The sequence below is a fragment of the Pan troglodytes genome, chromosome 13 (assembly GCF_028858775.2).
Source record: "Pan troglodytes isolate AG18354 chromosome 13, NHGRI_mPanTro3-v2.0_pri, whole genome shotgun sequence".
In the NCBI taxonomy this organism is placed as follows: Eukaryota; Metazoa; Chordata; class Mammalia; order Primates; family Hominidae; genus Pan; species Pan troglodytes.
The window spans coordinates 94,242,227-94,259,571 of NC_072411.2; the positions used below are offsets into that span (position 1 = coordinate 94,242,227).

General features: G+C 39.0%; 1 protein-coding gene across 2 annotated transcripts in view; it reads right to left on the reverse strand.

Moving 5' to 3' along the window:
• The window catches only part of TMEFF2 (transmembrane protein with EGF like and two follistatin like domains 2), a 244,911-nt gene extending 235,748 nt beyond the window's left edge, over window positions 1-9,163 (reverse strand). For both annotated transcript variants that reach the window (XM_009443902.5, XM_515997.7), the window contains exons 1-2: window positions 8,311-9,163; window positions 5,877-5,986 (exon numbers count right to left, since the gene is read on the reverse strand). In XM_009443902.5, coding sequence (XP_009442177.1) covers window positions 5,877-5,986; window positions 8,311-8,482 — 282 coding nt within the window. In that variant the 5' untranslated portion in view covers window positions 8,483-9,163. The remainder of the gene's footprint in view (window positions 1-5,876; window positions 5,987-8,310) is intronic.
• Between the last annotated feature and the right edge of the window lie 8,182 nt (window positions 9,164-17,345).

A 17,345-nucleotide genomic window follows, 5' to 3' on the forward strand; every position in this document is an offset into this window, starting at 1 on the left:
AAATGAAAGCCTAATTCTATAAGTTTTACTTTTTCATATATTATTAACAACTTAAATATAATGTTTTGGTAATTGTGATCAACTTTTTTCCAAACAGTAAACCCAAATGGTATGACAGTCATATTAAGATGACCATAATTACTAACAGGATGCTTTAGCACATATTTTATAAATATTCTTTATCTTAATTTCTACAATATATAATCTAGATATTCTGCAAGTCCTCTATATAGTAATTCTTTTCCACAGTTACATTTTTGTCTCCCAGACTCAGTCTATGTATGTGATTATATTTTAAAAACTGATTTGATTAGAGCTTTTCACTAATCTTTTGCTAATGTTTAACTCAATCAGCAACTGACTTCTGATTAGGTGATACCTGTGTAAGCACTGTTTTCCAGGAGCTTTCCAAAAATTTGTTTTAATTTACATCTGAAAACTGACTCACCACAGGCCTGAGCATCTCCACTACCATCCAAGAAAGAAGGCAAGAGCAAAATGCCTGTAAGATTTGAATTTTCCAATGAGTAGCACTGAAGAGACCACAAATAAATGTGGCTTGTGCTCATGCCAGAACTGTGGCCAGCAAGGCAAGTGCAGGGATAGGTGCTTGATAAATGTGCTATGATCAGAACCAGGGACAGGAGAATGTAGGTAGGATTATGTTGATCTATGAACACTACAGTGGTGTCTGAGCACATGGAGGAGAGACAAGAAAGAAGGAAACAGCTGGTGACATCATGATCGATAGACTTGCCGATCCTTTCAGTAGACAGAAGAGAGTCATAATGTGTCTATGGCTAGCTGGACTAGTTAACATCTCATGCTTGAGGCCTGGCATTCTTGCCCCGGGCTACCTTTCAATCTCCATCTCCATCCCTGCTTATAATACTTTGTATGTAGATTATTTGGGTCCGTGTTTTCTTCTCTCCGATCCTTAAATTTTATTTATTTATCCTTCTCAGATTACTCAAATACAGAGTCAGTGAACTGGGAGTGGAGAGTGGAAAGTATTTATTATCTCTCCCAAGTGCTAGTACACAATGCTGATATGCATCTTAAAATATCGAATAAACTGATAAAGTGCTCATATGCCGCTTCTGAGGGATGCAGTAAGCCAAATTCGAACAGTTCTAAAAACAGAGCTGCCAAGTTCCATGCACAAGCCAAAAGGGAGATTTCTACAGAGCTGAAAAGAGCTTAACTGTAGATTACTGGCATGATGTTTTTGGCCCTTAGTATCAAGACTTGCACTTATTAATATGAAGAACACCAGGAGGAAGCACGCTGTAAATCATGAAAGCTCACGAGTGGGAGTCTAGTCCTAAGTTGTCCTATCTCTTTCACTGTCTTGGTGTAGGACCTTTTGTATATTAGTTAACAATGAAATATTTAACAGGTTTATAGCCTAGTTTTCCCATTTGAAATGCTTACCTGGAACTTTTGGGAAATTAACAAAGTCATGTTTTTAAAACAAGAAATATCTTGTAATACTCACTTATACAAAGAAATGTAAATTATTTGCTTTGTATGATATGTATTTTAACTAGTAGAGTTATCATCTAACTCTAACATCAAGCCATGGCATTTCTAGAATTAGAAAAACAAGAGGAAACAGGCTAACCCTAAGCATGAAATAGCCTAACTACTGCATTAAAATATGCCAAATTATTGGAAATAGTTTTTAGTAGTATTCATGATACTGCTCAGTTTCAGATGAAGGGACAGACTCAGATGTTAAGTGACCTGCTAAAGACCACACAGTTGCCTGGTAAGAGGAAAAACAAGACTCAAGTTCAGATGGTTAGGTCCATAAACGTATGTGTTGTACAAACTTCCTCTCAGGGGAAAAAGTGATTCTATTTTTCTATGTTTTAAAAATCTTATGTTTATTTTCCAAATAAGTGTTTTTCAGTAGAAGAATTCTGTTCCAAAATGGGCTACCCACCACACTAGTGGATTCAATTACTTGGCACACTAGAATGCATGAAATTCATTTTTGCTACAAATTAATAAACATTATGTGAGAAGTTTTTCATAGGATTTATTGCTTGTTTGATTAATACAGGTTTTTTGAGCTGAGATTTCAGCATCTAGAAGCTTATGTATGACTTATGTTTTATATATTGCCAGCACCTTCCACAGAGTCTGGCATGTAGAAGGTGCTCAACAGATGTTAAGTCAATTCTGTTATATTCCCAGTTGTCAAAGGCTTAAGAAGAATGGCTTGGGATATGGTATATTTTTCTTCCAAAAAGGAAAAAAGATTAAAAAAATCTGCATATGTTCTAATCCTTTGGCTATTCCATAAGTAATTTTTACTTTTCTGTGATTTATATTTCCTTAAATGTAAAAAAATTATGATTTTAAGAGCGGACAGGCCTGTGACTATGGTGGAAATGACTCTGTGTGCCTTCCCAGGCTAGGTCATTAACGGATGTAGCTTCAACCTGGCTCTTTCTTTCTCTCTGGATGCTTGACTTCGAAACTCAGCCACTATGCTATGAGGAAGACAAAACTTGCCCGTGCAAAGAGATCAACATGGAGAAGAACCAAGGTCTTCAGCTGACAGACAGACATATGAGTGAGAACCCTCAGATCAGTATAGCACCAAGCCTTTGAATTCCCTCCCCTCACCATCAGCTAATGCCAAAGAGAGCAGAGGTGAGCTGTTTCGATTAAGCCCTACCAAAATGGCAGATTCATCAACAAAATAAATATTCATTGTCTTAAGACACTAAGTACTGGGCAGTCTGTTACGCAGCTTTACTAATAAGAACATTTGTAGATCTAAAGCACGACTTATTAAATAAAAATATTTAGTATCTGAATTAGGTAATACCTGAAAAACATAAGGCTTCATCATATTTTTAAATTATAAAGTGGTTATTGATCATTGCATGACCAGGGTTATCTATAAATATCTGCATGTATCTCCCTTCCTTTTTTCCTCCCTCTCTGCCTCCCTCCCTTCCTTCCTCCCCGCTTTTCTATCTATCTATCTATCTATCTATCTATCTATCTATCTATCTACTGTCTCCAAATTTTCATCCTCATAATTATTGGGCTTAATACCTGGGTGATGAAATGATATGTACGACAAACCCCCGTGACACATGTTTACATATGTAATAAACCTTCACATGTACCCCAAAACCTAAAATAAAAGTTTAAAAAAGGGGGGAGAAAACAATTATCTCACCGGGTTGTGAGAAATAAATGAGATAATATGTTTGAAGGACAGAAATCAGTTTATTTAAAATCGTCTAAGAGAGGTGAAGGCTAATAATGTTTACTTTAGTGTTCCAGTGATAAGGCAAATTGAAAACATTATAGATATAAAAATATATGCCCATTTCTCTTTGAAATTTATCTCTCAGCTAGAAAGACTATAGATTGCAGGCCGGGTGTGGTGGCTCACACCTGTAATCCTAGCACTTTCGGAGACCGAGGCGGGTGGATCTCCTGAGTGCAGGAGTTTGAGACCAGCCTGGGTAACGTGGTGAAACCGTGTCTCTACTAAAATTCAAAAAAATTAGCTGAGAATGATGGAGTGCACCTGTATTCCCAGCTACTCGGGAGGCTGAGGCACAAGAATTGCTGGGACCCAGGAGGTGGAGGTTGCAGTGAGCCAAGAGGGCATCACCACTATCCAGCGTGGGTGGCAGAGCAAGACTCTTGTCTCCAAAAATTCCAAAAAAAAAAAAAAAAAAAAAAGGAATGCACGCTTGTACCTGAAAAGGCAGCAGAGAAAGAAACAGAAGTTTAGAATAATATATAGGAAAATAGATTTTCAATACCTCTCCCTTTTTATGAGATACTAGGGCTAAAATAACAAACACCAAAAACTCAAATTCTTGTATTGGGAAAAGACGGACTCAAGAGACTCTTAGCTTAAAATATCCTATTTATTATTCTTCATGCAACTGATACTTTTCTTTGATTTTCAACTTAATTCGGCCACTCTATATTCTTGGTATGTGCAAAGTCTACATTTTCCACTAGGGAGATGTTTATTTTTTCTTGCCAGATTGACAACTATTGCAAAGCACAAACTAATAGCAGTAGTAGTACACTAGTACATTTAAAATGCCACAAGGATTACAAAAAAACAATTTACATTTTAGTTTCTTACACAGACTTGCATTCGTTTCCACTCCCCCATCTATTCCACTTAACAATTATTTAAATTAATGACAAACATGACTGACCAATGTATGAAAAACACAAATATTTTTGTTGATAAAAGTTTTACCAAAATCTTCTGTGGCACGTATAAAATGAAAACAATTCCTTTAATAAGAAAATTATTTATTTTCATTTCGTAGCATTCATCCCTTTAGAGTTCCGTCAACCCCTTTTTTTTTTCTCCTGGTGAAATTCTCTGGGACTTTAATTAATGATTTATCCAACTGTGCTTTTTCCTGTTTAGTTAACATTTGGGTAAGTATGAATTGGGGAGTTCTCACACTCTATCTCTCTTGTAGTTCATTGGAAGTACATAATGGCACTGTTTAATGTGGCTGCAGACCTTAGAAGTTGACGTTACATGCATATTAAATATGCATGAATATGTTTCTGACACTATGGTATGGTCTAAAAAACTGTACAGTCAGAGCACTACTTACCCACCAGGAGGTGGTGCACTTTACAAATATCAGTTGTCTTATTATGTTTCTTAGAAAGAAGAAAATAATGTCTAAGAAGGTTTTAGCATTTCTAAAAGCCACTTAAACTTTATTTAAATGTGAATTCTCTTCTCTTTCTTAGTGGGAGGTCGAATTCCATCTAAAATATTTAAATTTCATCAATAATTCTAAATATTACTTATTAACCAGATATCTAGGTCTAAATTTGAGTTTATTGTTTTTATTTGTTCTATATCTTTTTTATTCTTACAATCTTAGAAAAGTTTTCATTATCTCACATATAGTTTTGTTTATGTGCATATTTCCTGGTTGAGTCATATTGTCAGATTTTCAAAGTATTTTTAAAAGTAACTTAAAATGCTCAAGGGCAAATATAGGCTATTAGTACAACATCCATGCTACTTGAAGTTCTGCATGATTATATGAACATTTTGAGAGGAAAGGTTTTATAATTTACATGGTGGAAAGCATTTGTTAGCTAATGACTATACTAATGACATTAAAAGTTCTATCTTTAATAGATACTAATAACCCAGTTTTGATCATGCCAGTAGTGCAACTTCTTTCTCTCTTTATTAGTTAAAAGAAATTAACACAAGAAAAAGTACATTTCCTGATGTTCATAAAATGACTTGTGGATCTAAATGCTCTTCTGGATTCCTAGGGGATTCAGTTCTAATTGAGTGTGGTACCTATGAAAAAGCTGATATACACTAATTAATAAGTTCCATGATTTCCAAACTAGAACAAAGTGTTGAAGTTACACTAATAAGGAGTTACCTTAAAAACCTAGTCAGGTTGCAAGGATAATAAAGGCCAAGACCATTAAAACAGATAGCAATAAGATAAAAAGATGATAGCCCCAATCAAAAAGAACAAAAGAATAAGTCCACACTTCTTACCCCCTATTTTGACTATTATCCCCAGTCAATTCACTTTTAAAGTGATGCTAGAAGGGTCAGAGAAACATAATTTTCCTTTGACATCCCAAAGACACAACCTGAAGCTTTCTACCTCCAGCAGCATTTATAACTTTGGCATATACATTTCTCCAAAAAGCGTATGTCTTCTTGACATCACTTGGCTCTCTTGCTAGTACTTTTGCTTGGTGCCAGCTTCCCTCTTAGCTTGCATAGCTATAAATTTCCAAGTGATAGGCTGTAAAGGGAGATTCCTGCTTTGCAGTCTCATTAATGAATTAGAAGATGCAAATATAAGACTTCTTACCTTGAACTGACAGACGCAAGTCACAGTGTCTCCAATTCTTAAACATTCCCCATCAAATTTACAGGTGTTGGTGTCACAGAGGAAGAGATCATTTTCTCTGTCATCATAACCTCAAATTCAAAGAGAACACTCCAGTCATTAAAACATCTTACAGATTTTTAACAAAAAAAGCACTACTTTGAAGCTTTAAAATACTTGTCCTAAATTTTAAATCCAACAACTATAGCTGTACTGCAAGGTCACTGTCTACTGATAACCTCAAAATCTAGTTAAGTGATCAATATTCGTTTCCATTTTCCACAATTCTTTTCTAGTCAATTCTCCTTTAGTATCCTTTTCTGTTAGTGCTATTTTTTAAAGCTTGTGTTAATACTGACAGTGGTGAATGAAAGCTTAACATTTGCTTCCTGTTTTTTTTTTATTTTTTATTTTTGCTCATTAGGTGGACAATATTTATGACCACAAAACTCCACATTTTGGAAAAGAGCTAGTGATGATCTCTGAATACCCTTTTACCATTTCCCCATCTTTAATTGTTCTTTTGCTTCAACGACTGAAACAACCCCTTATTTGAAATGTATCCAGACAAAGAGGAAACAAAGCCTCAATAATAAAGATAAACAGGCACAGTGTTTTCTGTGATGGTCTGTTTGGCTCAAATGAAGATTGATCACCTCTAAGTTAACAGGGGTGGAAGCGGGATGCCAAGTTCTTGACAACCTATCTGCAAAACCAGTTTATTCTCTTTAGTTTATGCAGTCCCCTTTAAAATATCTGGTAAATATGTAATTTCTTGATTGCAAATGTCAACTTCACATTTAAGTTAGTTATTTCCTAAAACAATGCAAGGGCTAGGAATGAAGCAAACCAGTCTATGTCGGACTACAAAGCCATCAACATTTCCAAAAATTGTTTTTGCAGGCTCATAATTATTACCATAATAAAGCATCTAAAAAGTGATTAGGCAATAGCAAAGTGAAACTTATTCTTTCAAAAACAACACACATGTACGCATGAATCAAGAAGTTATAGAAACATGTTGAGTTTTATTAAAATGCCAAATTTAGAAACTGCCAAAAAAGAGAACAATCTATTGACCCAAATCTAATAGGGTTGCATATCTCAACTTGTCTTTGTAAAGGATAAATTAGAATGATGCATAATAATTTTCCTTTTGGCATTTACATCAGTAATAACTAGGAACTATACAGGCTTTCACCCTATGAGTTACAGTTGGTCATTCCCTCCTCTCTAAAGTTACATACACTTCAGCTTATATACATCTTTGAAAGACACTTTATTCAGAGCCAGATTTAACTACAGCAAAATTATATTCACAGAAGATGAAAAATTACATACACACTTGCTAAAACTAGAACAGACCACACCTAGGGGACAATACCCAGGCATGTTAACGGAGTTTAAAATGCCAAGGAAATTACACCACAATTCTGCCCGGTATACTACAGGCTGTCAAACCGAAATGCTATGCTAGCTAGGAGTGCAGCAACTCCCATCCTCTGGCCCTATTTAATTAGGAAGCTTCAGCAGAGCGAAGCCTGCCAAGCGTTCGCCGTCAGAATCTGAAGGAACCCGAGCGAGCAAGAAGAGTGCCTGACCCACTCCACAGAAGCCTGTCCAGAAATGGAGGAGTCAGCGCCCACTGAAGTCGGTTCCGCCCTCGGCTCGCCTACATGGAGCCTGACCAGCCTCAGTCATGCCCACTCAGGCCTGGGAGACCCGCAAAGTGTTCTTTTTCTCAACTCCCCTGTACTACCTTGAAGCTTAGGGAAGCAAGGAGAGGGGCATATCTGGACTGCAAAACCAATGTCTTTTGCCGCCTAGGAGAGAAGGGAATGAGAGAGAGAGAGAGAGAGAGAGAGAGAGAGAGAGAAATTCTATTGAAATCCAGCTCCTCTAGAATCTGTGTGACCTGGTCTTCAACGGGAGACCAGTGCGACCTCATGGCACCTTTGCCAGGAATCAGCGATTCCCCTGCAGTCACCATTTGATTTATTGCTTTCTCGCTCATTCTTTCTCATAAAGTTATTTCTTCCTCATCCTAGTAAGACTTTTTTCTTTAATGATGACAAAGCTTCTGTTTTAGTGTTTCCCCTAGGATTGGTGCTCTTTCCAGTGAACCCAGAAAACCATCCCGTTTAATATTTCTTAAAATCCTCGCAGCTCCAATGTAAGCGCAAGCATGCAAAGGTTTCCTGCTACACCTGCACTTTCTGCCCATCCCAGAACCACCCCTCACCCCCGGGCCTGCAACAGTTCCCCTTGTTTCTCTGGATAGAGGTGGGTGGTATTAGGGGTCTAGGGCAGTAGGAGGTGAGGGGCTGAGGAGGCGCGCTAGGGTAGGCTGGTCTGTGCTGGATACGCGTGTTCTTCTGCGGAGTTAAAGGGTCGGGGACGGGGGTTCTGGACTTACCAGAGCAATTCCAGCCGGTGGGCGTTTGGCAGTCACTTAAGGAGGTAGGGAAAGCAGCGAGCTTCACCGGGCGGGCTACGATGAGTAGCATGACGGGCAGCAGCAGCAGCCAGCAAAAGCCCTCGCAAAGTGTCCAGCTGCTGCACTGCCGCGGGGACTCCCACAGCACCATGACTAGTTCGTGCAACTCTGCAGCAGCAAACGGCTTCCGAGGAACACAGGATCGCGGGGGCCGGGCAGCGGGCTACTGAGCATCCCGCGGACGGCGGCAGCAGAGGCGGCGGCGGTGGCAGTGGCACCCGGCGGGGAAGCAGCAGCCAAACCCGCGCATGATCTCGAGAGTTTCAGCAACATCCACGGACTGGGCTCAGCCCCGGAGCGGGAGGGTCGTCCGCTGAGAAGCTGCGCCGGAGACGCGGGAAGCTGCTGCCATAAGGAGGGAGCTCTGGGAAGCCGGAGGACAGGAGGAGACGGGAGTCCAGGGGCAGACGAGTGGAGCCCGAGGAGGCAGGGTGGAGGGAGAGTCAAGGCGCCCCGCAGCCCGGCAGCCGCCTCTCGAGCTCTGCCGCCCGCATCCCTCTGGCGTTTGGGAAGCAGCAGGTCCTCAGCCCGCCCGGGGTCACGTGGGAAGAGGCAGTAGGGCTCTGATTGGTGGAGCAGGATGCAGGTCCCGGGAGGGAGGGGTCGACGAGGAGGTACAAGGATGCAAGGAGGAGGCGGACGCGGAAGCCACAGATGGGCTCGCTCGCCAGACGCTGGCCCGAGTGGGGCTAGGCGGGGATGGCTCAAGTGAGAAGCTCGGGCTTCAGGGTGGGCTACCCGCACACTCATATACCATTCGCCTCACTCTCCGCTCCAGGACGCCCCCTACCGAAGGCGGGGTCCGGACTAGCGCCCCTCTTCCGCGCGTGACCCCGGGCCGCGAGTGCGGGCCGTGGCTAGGTGGCGTCTCTCCGAGCTGGAGATGGTGGGGGCGGAGGTGTCAGAGGAGCGGCAGCAGCAGGGCAGAGAGGGGCGAGTCGGCGCGGGAGAGGGCGTCCTGCTGGCGACCGGCGCTCCAGCGTGCGGGAGCGCGCCGCCTGGGCTGTAGGGGGATGCAGGCTGGGAATGTCGCGGCGGAGAGGCCAGGGACGTTTCTCTAGGGATTTACAGGAAAGAGGGTGAGAGGCGATGGTGTTAGAACCGCTCTTGCCGACCTGGAAGCAACAGCAGCATCTCCCACAAGAGCGTGCAACCCCAAGGCTGCTCGCCGAGCCAGCTCAGCCATCCCGGCAGGCGCTCTCCTTCCTTCTCTCTTCTCCCCTCTCTCCTCCCAGGTCCCCCGCAGCTCCGACCCAGCCCAAGCGGCCGCAGGTTTGAATCCCTCTCCTCATCACCCGCTCCTCTCCAGCCCGTAGCCTATTAGTGTGTCCACCTGGGAGGTGCGGTCAGATGTGTTTGGAAGGTCAGATTGGTCGGGACAAGTGGTCTGAGAGAAAGAGAAAGGCTCCTCTGCATACGCCGCGGGTGGGTTGCCGGGAGCATCGGCCGGGCAGCGGCGTCCGGGAAGGGGAGAGCGGGCTCCATTTGTTGGCCCAGGCAGTGGCCCTGCGTTCCTTACTCGGGTCTTTGCCGGATGGCCGGTGACCTGGGGCGACGAGAGAAGGTCTAACTCGGCAGGAGTCTCTGGCTCTGCGCGTTTCTTTCATTCTCTCCAGCGGGAAGGGCAAACGGCATAGCGGGACCCGCCTTCCGTCTGCTGCATTCTTCAGGCAGTTAGACACACTCTTTAGCCTAATGGAATTTTAGTCGCCAGTAACGGGACCAAGAGCTTTCGGGGACAAGGGTGGAGAGGAACATCTTTCTTCCATGACCGGGGTCACTATTGCAGTCTCAGTGTTTTGGATGCCCCATAGGGAAGAGTTTTCTTTTTTGTGTGTGATTATTCAGTGATTCCTGTTTTTGTTTTTGTTTATCTTCTCTCCGCTCTCCTTCTCTATTCCTCTCTGTTATCCCTCCTCCTTCTTCTCCCCCCGCTTTCAAAAGCCTCCAGATCCTCCCTTTTTCTATTTAAATTTTCCTTTTGTGCCCCTCTTTCTGTGTCCCCTGAATTTAGGAGAGCATTTGATAACATTTAACAGGCAATTAGTGTCCATTCCCAATCACTTAAAAGAGGCATTAATATACTTTGAAAACGGGACTATCTATCCTTTGCAGACACCACCAGAAAAACAAATTGTACCCGAGTAATCCTTTTAAGTACTTTAACCTCCAACCTCCTCCCACTTCCTTGCTTTTTAACTTCTCCTTTGAGAGATGTGATCGTGCAGCACCTCAGTGCCTCAAAGAAATCTTTTTTTTTTTCCTGTGTGAAATCCATCCCTTTATCTTACATCTCCGCCTCCGTCCGAGACTGTCCCTCTCCCCTCCCACCTCCAAAGATTTCTGAATCTCAGTGTCTCTCACTCCTGGCAATTAAGCAGCAGATCCCAGCATTCTAGTCGGTGGCATCTCGCTCCTCACCGACGAAGACTCCATTAAAACAGATCAATTAGACCAGACGTTGGAGGCATCAGAAAATCGGCTTCTAGACAGAGCAGCTAAATTCTTTAAGGAAACAGAATACCCATTATATAGAGCTGCCAACTAATATTGCAAAACAAGGAATTAGAAATTTCTTTCGCTACAGGCTTTCAGCAGAGAAGGCAACATAAATATAGATCAAGATTTAACAACTCTACAGCACAGAGTGAGAACATGTCATTTTCCATAGCAAGGCTGGTGTGGTAACTAATCAGGCTTATGAAAATAAGTCATGCTTGAAACTAAAGGCAAAGTCCTTAAAAGTGTTTATGCAGTAATTATGATAATGAAACAGGACCTGCTAGGATTTCAGAGCTTGGCTATATAAGTAGAATTTTAGAGAACCTCTTAGCAGAGGAAAACTGTTTTTGAATTTTCTGCTAAGTAAATTTTTGGCATACTTTCTAATAATATATGCTCTTCCTAAGACGTTTTGCCAAAAGTAAGTTAAAACTCCAAAGGAGTTAATTACTGGTTGTAACTGGTTAACAAATGCGGTTGCTTCCACAGAGGTCCTTTAAATTATTAAACAGTTTGAAGCAAAGCCTTTGCAATGGGAATGCTGCAATTTTGTTGCACTTACTATGTACTTAGTGTTATAGTGCCACCAAGAAACAAATTCTGAAACTGGCAAGCACCACCAAGTGGCAGAAGAACATCACTCATTGAGCAGAGAATTGTATTACTGAATATGTAAATAAAAATATATACATTATTTAGACTTGTCACTAGGTACCAAAGAAGTAGACAAGACTGCATTAGCAATTGGATTAGTGCTTTAACTTTTCCCCAGCAAGGCAAAATCAGTTTACTTATTAGAATTAAATTTAAGTCTATGAACTGTACTTTGCATTGCATATCATATGATTGCTAGTAATATGACACAATCATACCATTGTATTTGCAAAATTCTTATTTTAAAATACTATACCATATTTACTTTCAATGTTCTTGAGCTAGAACACTTTATTTGTGGCATATACACTCTAGAATTGATGCAGAGGAGCAGAGTCCAGTTGTTAGATTTTTCAGTAGAAATAGTGCAGATATATTTTCTCCAGAAAACTTAAGAACATTTTTTTTTCTAATGGAAAGAACATCATTATAAAGTGTGAGATTACTCACAGCTTAAATAGGGGGCTTGGGAGTTATTCTCCAACAAGAATAGTTTAAGATAAATAAATGAACCTGGGAAAATAAGATACACTGCCAATCAGAACTCTTATCTCCTTCATGATTTCATACTTTCTGATTGCTTCAATAAAGGTAAGATGTATCCTTTGCTTCTTAGGTGTCAGGCATTGTGCCATGTAGGATAGAACATGTTATTTTTATTTAATCTTTAAAACACCCCTATGAGACAAAGAATATTATCTCATTTTATATAAAAGGAATATGGCTTTGAAAGCATTAGGCAACTTGCCCCAAGAAACAAATCTCGTCAGTGACACTGCTGGGACTCTGTGAAATTCTGCCTGACTTCAGAGCACAAGACATAAGTCACTAATTTCTGCTGTATTGCTGCCTGTTAGCTTCTGAGAGGGGAAACTAACTGGGAACGTATCAGTTCTGTCCATGATACTTCATTTGCCCTTTCTGTGGAGCAGCAGTAAGGCCCAAACTTTAATTCTCAAACTTCAGCAATAAGATCCAGTGATTTCTGAACCTGGTTGATCATATGAATTCCTTGAGAAACTTTGAAACAATAGACAAATTCCAAGTCCCACTATCAGGGATTCAGAAAATCTGGAGTTGGGCCTTGGGATCCACATTTCAATATTCATCCTTGTTGGAGAAGTAAGGTACCACCTATACCTATATGACAAATGAAAGGATACCTCGATTTTTGCTCAGTTTTCACAGAGAGGTTTCTGAGACAGGTTAAAAGCTTTTACTCAGTGTAAAGATGAGCTGTTGTACATGTCTGTCTCTCTGTTTTTATGCATATGTTCACCAAATATGTATTAAGCTTCTAATATGTCTGACACAGTAACTTTGTGACTGTAGACAATTTCCTCATTTGTAAAATGTGAGTAATAACAATACCTGCCTCCTGGGCTTGTTCTAAAGATTAAAATAAAAATGTATGGTTTAATGGTAGTGGATTTGGGGGGATCCCCTATATAAATAAGTGAATGGAGGTATGAATAAATAAATACATAAAGATGTGTGTACTTATATTTATACACATAATTAAAAATAGTTAAAGATGTACAAATTAAAGTTAAATGTATGTGATATTGAAGTATATGTTGATTATTGATAATGAAGTACAGTATAATTTCTAACCCCACACCTTAACATCTCATACTTAATAACTTATATCTTAATTTATAGCCTACTTAAGATACATAGATATAGATAGAATGTTCTAAATCATTATTGCCTTAGTTTTAATGTATAATATTCATATTAAAAAGTATCTAACAGTGTGTAGTAAATGTATTAGAACATTATTTATAGGTCAAATGATATTGACAATGTTTCAGAGTCGTCATCTTCATTTCTGGATAATTTTTCAAACTGAGAGTAATTAAATTTGCTATTTTTTCACCCTTTTCTACAATGGCAAATAACATATAAACAATGAGCTGTGATTTAAAGAAATAATTTTATAATGTAAAAGTTTCCCTATGCCTTATTGATTTCCATGCCCTTAATTAATTTTGGTAGTTTAAGTTTGTGATTTCAGTGCTGAGGAAAGTTTATTTCATCTTAGAGCAGTGGGGCTCAGTCATGATTTCACATCACAATCAGCTGGATAATTAAAGAATACTGATGCAGAGTTCGTATTCAAAGACTTGGAATCCCTAGAAGTGACACAGAAGCATTGGTATATATATATTTTTAAAGTTTTCCTGGAGAAACACATAGCCATGATTGAGAACCACTGTCCTGGGGAAAGTGACTATTTTCTCATTACTCAAATAGCCAAGTTTCAGGAGGTAAAATACTTACATTTTTCTCCATTAAAACTTGTAAAACACGTATCTCACCAAAGACTATTAAAACATCTAGCCAAAGCAATATAAACTAGTTAATGTTTGCCACTAGCTTGCCAGTAGTTAAAAAAAAAAGGAAGAACTGTTATTGGAAGAGAGCTAGATTTAATAAGCAGTAGTCATCTCTATACAATCTGGTGTCTTTTTATTTATAAATTCAAGTAGGTTTCCATTGCTATTATTTTAATCATAGCCTTCTTAGGGCTTAGCCTAATGCTTTATTTCAAACTCATTTTGAAATTTATTCTCTGGAGTCAGAAACAGGAACTAGAATCAGCTTGGAATGAAACTACCTTTCATGTCTCTCTTTGCCTACTCATGGCTTCTATTGGGGGAAATTAGAAAAAGACTTAGTAAAGGTAGTTCTTTCCAATTTGTATTATTAACACCATCCAGTATTGCATATTCTGAGCATTTTACTCATTTATTTCATACCATAAGCCCCAATCATTTCTCCCTTTATTATCTGTGACATTGATTTTTTTTTTCTCCAAGTTACTTGTTAGTGGTAGAACAGACCCCCGGAGCACTAATGTTCCCAGCCACTTTGCTGCTGCTCTTCTACCCACTTGTCGTTCTTCTAAAAAAAAAATAAAGAAAAAATAGAAAAATGGGGGGGAGGAACTTCTTTCATACAATATTTAGGAAAACTTAATATAAACATCGCTCACTTGAAGCTTCACAGTGTGCATTTACACATTAAAGGCTCTGAGGAGCCCTGCAGTGAAATCAAGCCAAAACACATCAAGCAAAACTAAACACCTGTTTAACTTTATTGACCTCAGATTTTCTAACATTATTTGATCATGAATCCCTTTTAGCAAGAAACCACTACAATAAACTATGGCAATGGATTTCCATATATTACTCCATTAGTAGCAATAGTTTAAGGAATGAATGAGCCTTTTGAAAAGTTGTGTTGCCATTTTTAGGTGCCAGGGCTGGTCATTCCCTTTGACTTGTCTTTTCACCAATGAAGTCAGCTCACAATCAGGTCTTTACATTAGTAGTGTAAATGTTCCACAATTGTATCTTCTGATGTATTCTGACATCATAAGCATTTTCGGAAAATGATTAAAATGTTAGCCTTTCCTGTACTCCACCACATTACCGCCTTTAAAAATCTTCCTTCCTTTATTTTACCTTACATAAATTCTAAACTGGATACTGTCATTTCCTTAGCAGTGATTGTAACACAGAATCAGATACAGATTGTGTCTGATAACACTACTTTCCAAAAAACTGAGTCTTATGTTGTTGAACATGTTAAAAATGTTTAAATAGAAAATTGAAAAGATTTAAAAGAGAATTTAATTGACTTATTTACATGTCTATACTTATTTCTTTACAGTATAAATCTGGACATTTAGCCACTTGCTGATTATTATTAGAGCTTCCAATATAATGACATGGCAAGATCACATGACAGGAGCTAGGCAGCTGTTGACTATTTGAGTTGCAGTCTTTGCCTTGACATTTATAAGCATTAAAAAGCTCACTCGCTATACAGATATCTCCCATTTTTAGATGTACTAAATGTAAAATATATAATTTTACAATAATACATATATAATATATAATAAACATCTATTGTAGATAAAGCCAATCTATAAACACTTATATTCAAGATGGATATAAGTTACTTAGTTTCTCTGAGCCTCTATATATTGTCTTGGCCAGAGTTCATTTTAATACTGAGGTAACAAAGAAACCCTGGTGTAAAAAGAGGAAGAATATGTTGTGGAACTCTAGTGAAGTAAGGACATAGATTATGGGAAGGACTGAAATATACAAATAGGAAATCATCAAGAGTTAAAGCACACTTTTAATCTTTCTGGGGCAGCATTGTCTCTATTTTTTACTTTAGCTATTTACATCCTTCTTTGTCTGCATGGACCAGTATTCACTGTGATCCTACCATCCCCATCTTGGATATAAGTGTTTATAGATTGCATTTATCTATAATGTCTATTATATATTATATATGTATTATTGTAAAATTATATACTTTACATTTAGTACACCTAAAAATGGGAGACATCTGTATAGCGAGTGAGCTTTTTAATGAACTATAGAACTAGTTTATTAATAATTATGTAAATTCTCTGACTTTCATATGTAAGATTTTCTTTTTTTTTTTTTTTTTTGAGACAGGGCCTGAGGCTTGCTGTTTTCCAGGCTGAAATGCAGTGGCACTATCATAGCTTACTGCAACCTCAAACTCCTGGGCTCCACCATGCCCAACTAATTTTTAAATATTTTGTATAAATTGGGTCTCACTATGTTGCCCAGGCTGGTCTCAAACTCCTGACCTCAAGCAGTCCTCCTTCTGCAACTTCCCAAAGTATTGGGATTACTGTCATGAGCCACAGTGCCCAACTAGATTTGCTTTTGAATGTAAGAGTCAAATAATGTTGAATTGTAAAGATCTTTAATTTTTGCTCAGGTACATCATTCTTCATATATATATATATACAGCAAGATGTAGCAAATTGACATATACCTAGTTGGCGTGCAACAAATGGTGGTAAATTAAATTGAAATGTTAAAACTAAGTGTATTAATCGACACACTTTGGCAAGAATGCATCTATTTACACTGTTACCAGGGATGGTAGTGAAATCCCCTTTGAATAACCCGGAAGTTCTTTTACCCTGTCTTTTATAGGCAAGACCTATTTTAGAGTCAAAGTCCAGCACTGAGAATGTGAAGATCAGAGCACATCAGAGGTTGCCTAAGCAAGGGACAGTGAGTTTTAACTGTTCACATCTTCTGCTTATGTGTTCCCTAAGGGGTGGTCATTTGTTTTATTGCCTCACTATAAGAGTATGTTATTTGTGTTTTGGGGTGTTATTATGCTTTTAGATTTTTGCTATCTATGTATTCCCATGGCTTCATGTCAGGAAATCCACTACCCAATTCATCAGACCATAAAACAAATAAATGAAAATTCTCTTGATGCAAAATTTGAGGTTTTCAAATGAAAGGAAAGGAAAGAGAAAGGAAGGTAGGCACCAGGTGATATTTGGGGACCTGACATACACAGAAACACATGTATAGACTCTATCTAATCTATCTATCTATCATCTATCTATCTATCTATCTATCTATCTATCTATCTATCATCTATATCTATCTATATCTATGTATGTATCTATCTATGTTTCTATTTATGTGTCTATGTATCTAGGTATCTATCTATCTATCTGCCTACCTACCTATGTCTCTATTGGCATATTTCCATTTATTGTGCTTTGCTGCCCTTTTTTTTTTTTTTTTTTTAACAAATTGAAGGTTTGTGACAACCATGCATTCAACAAGTCTATGGGTGATAGTTTTTTCAACAGCATGTGCTCATATCATGTCTCGGTGTCACATTTTGGTAATTCTCACAATATAGCCAACTTTTTCATTATTATTACATCTATTTTGGTGACCTGTGCTCAAAACTTCAGTGGAAGAAGTAACTGC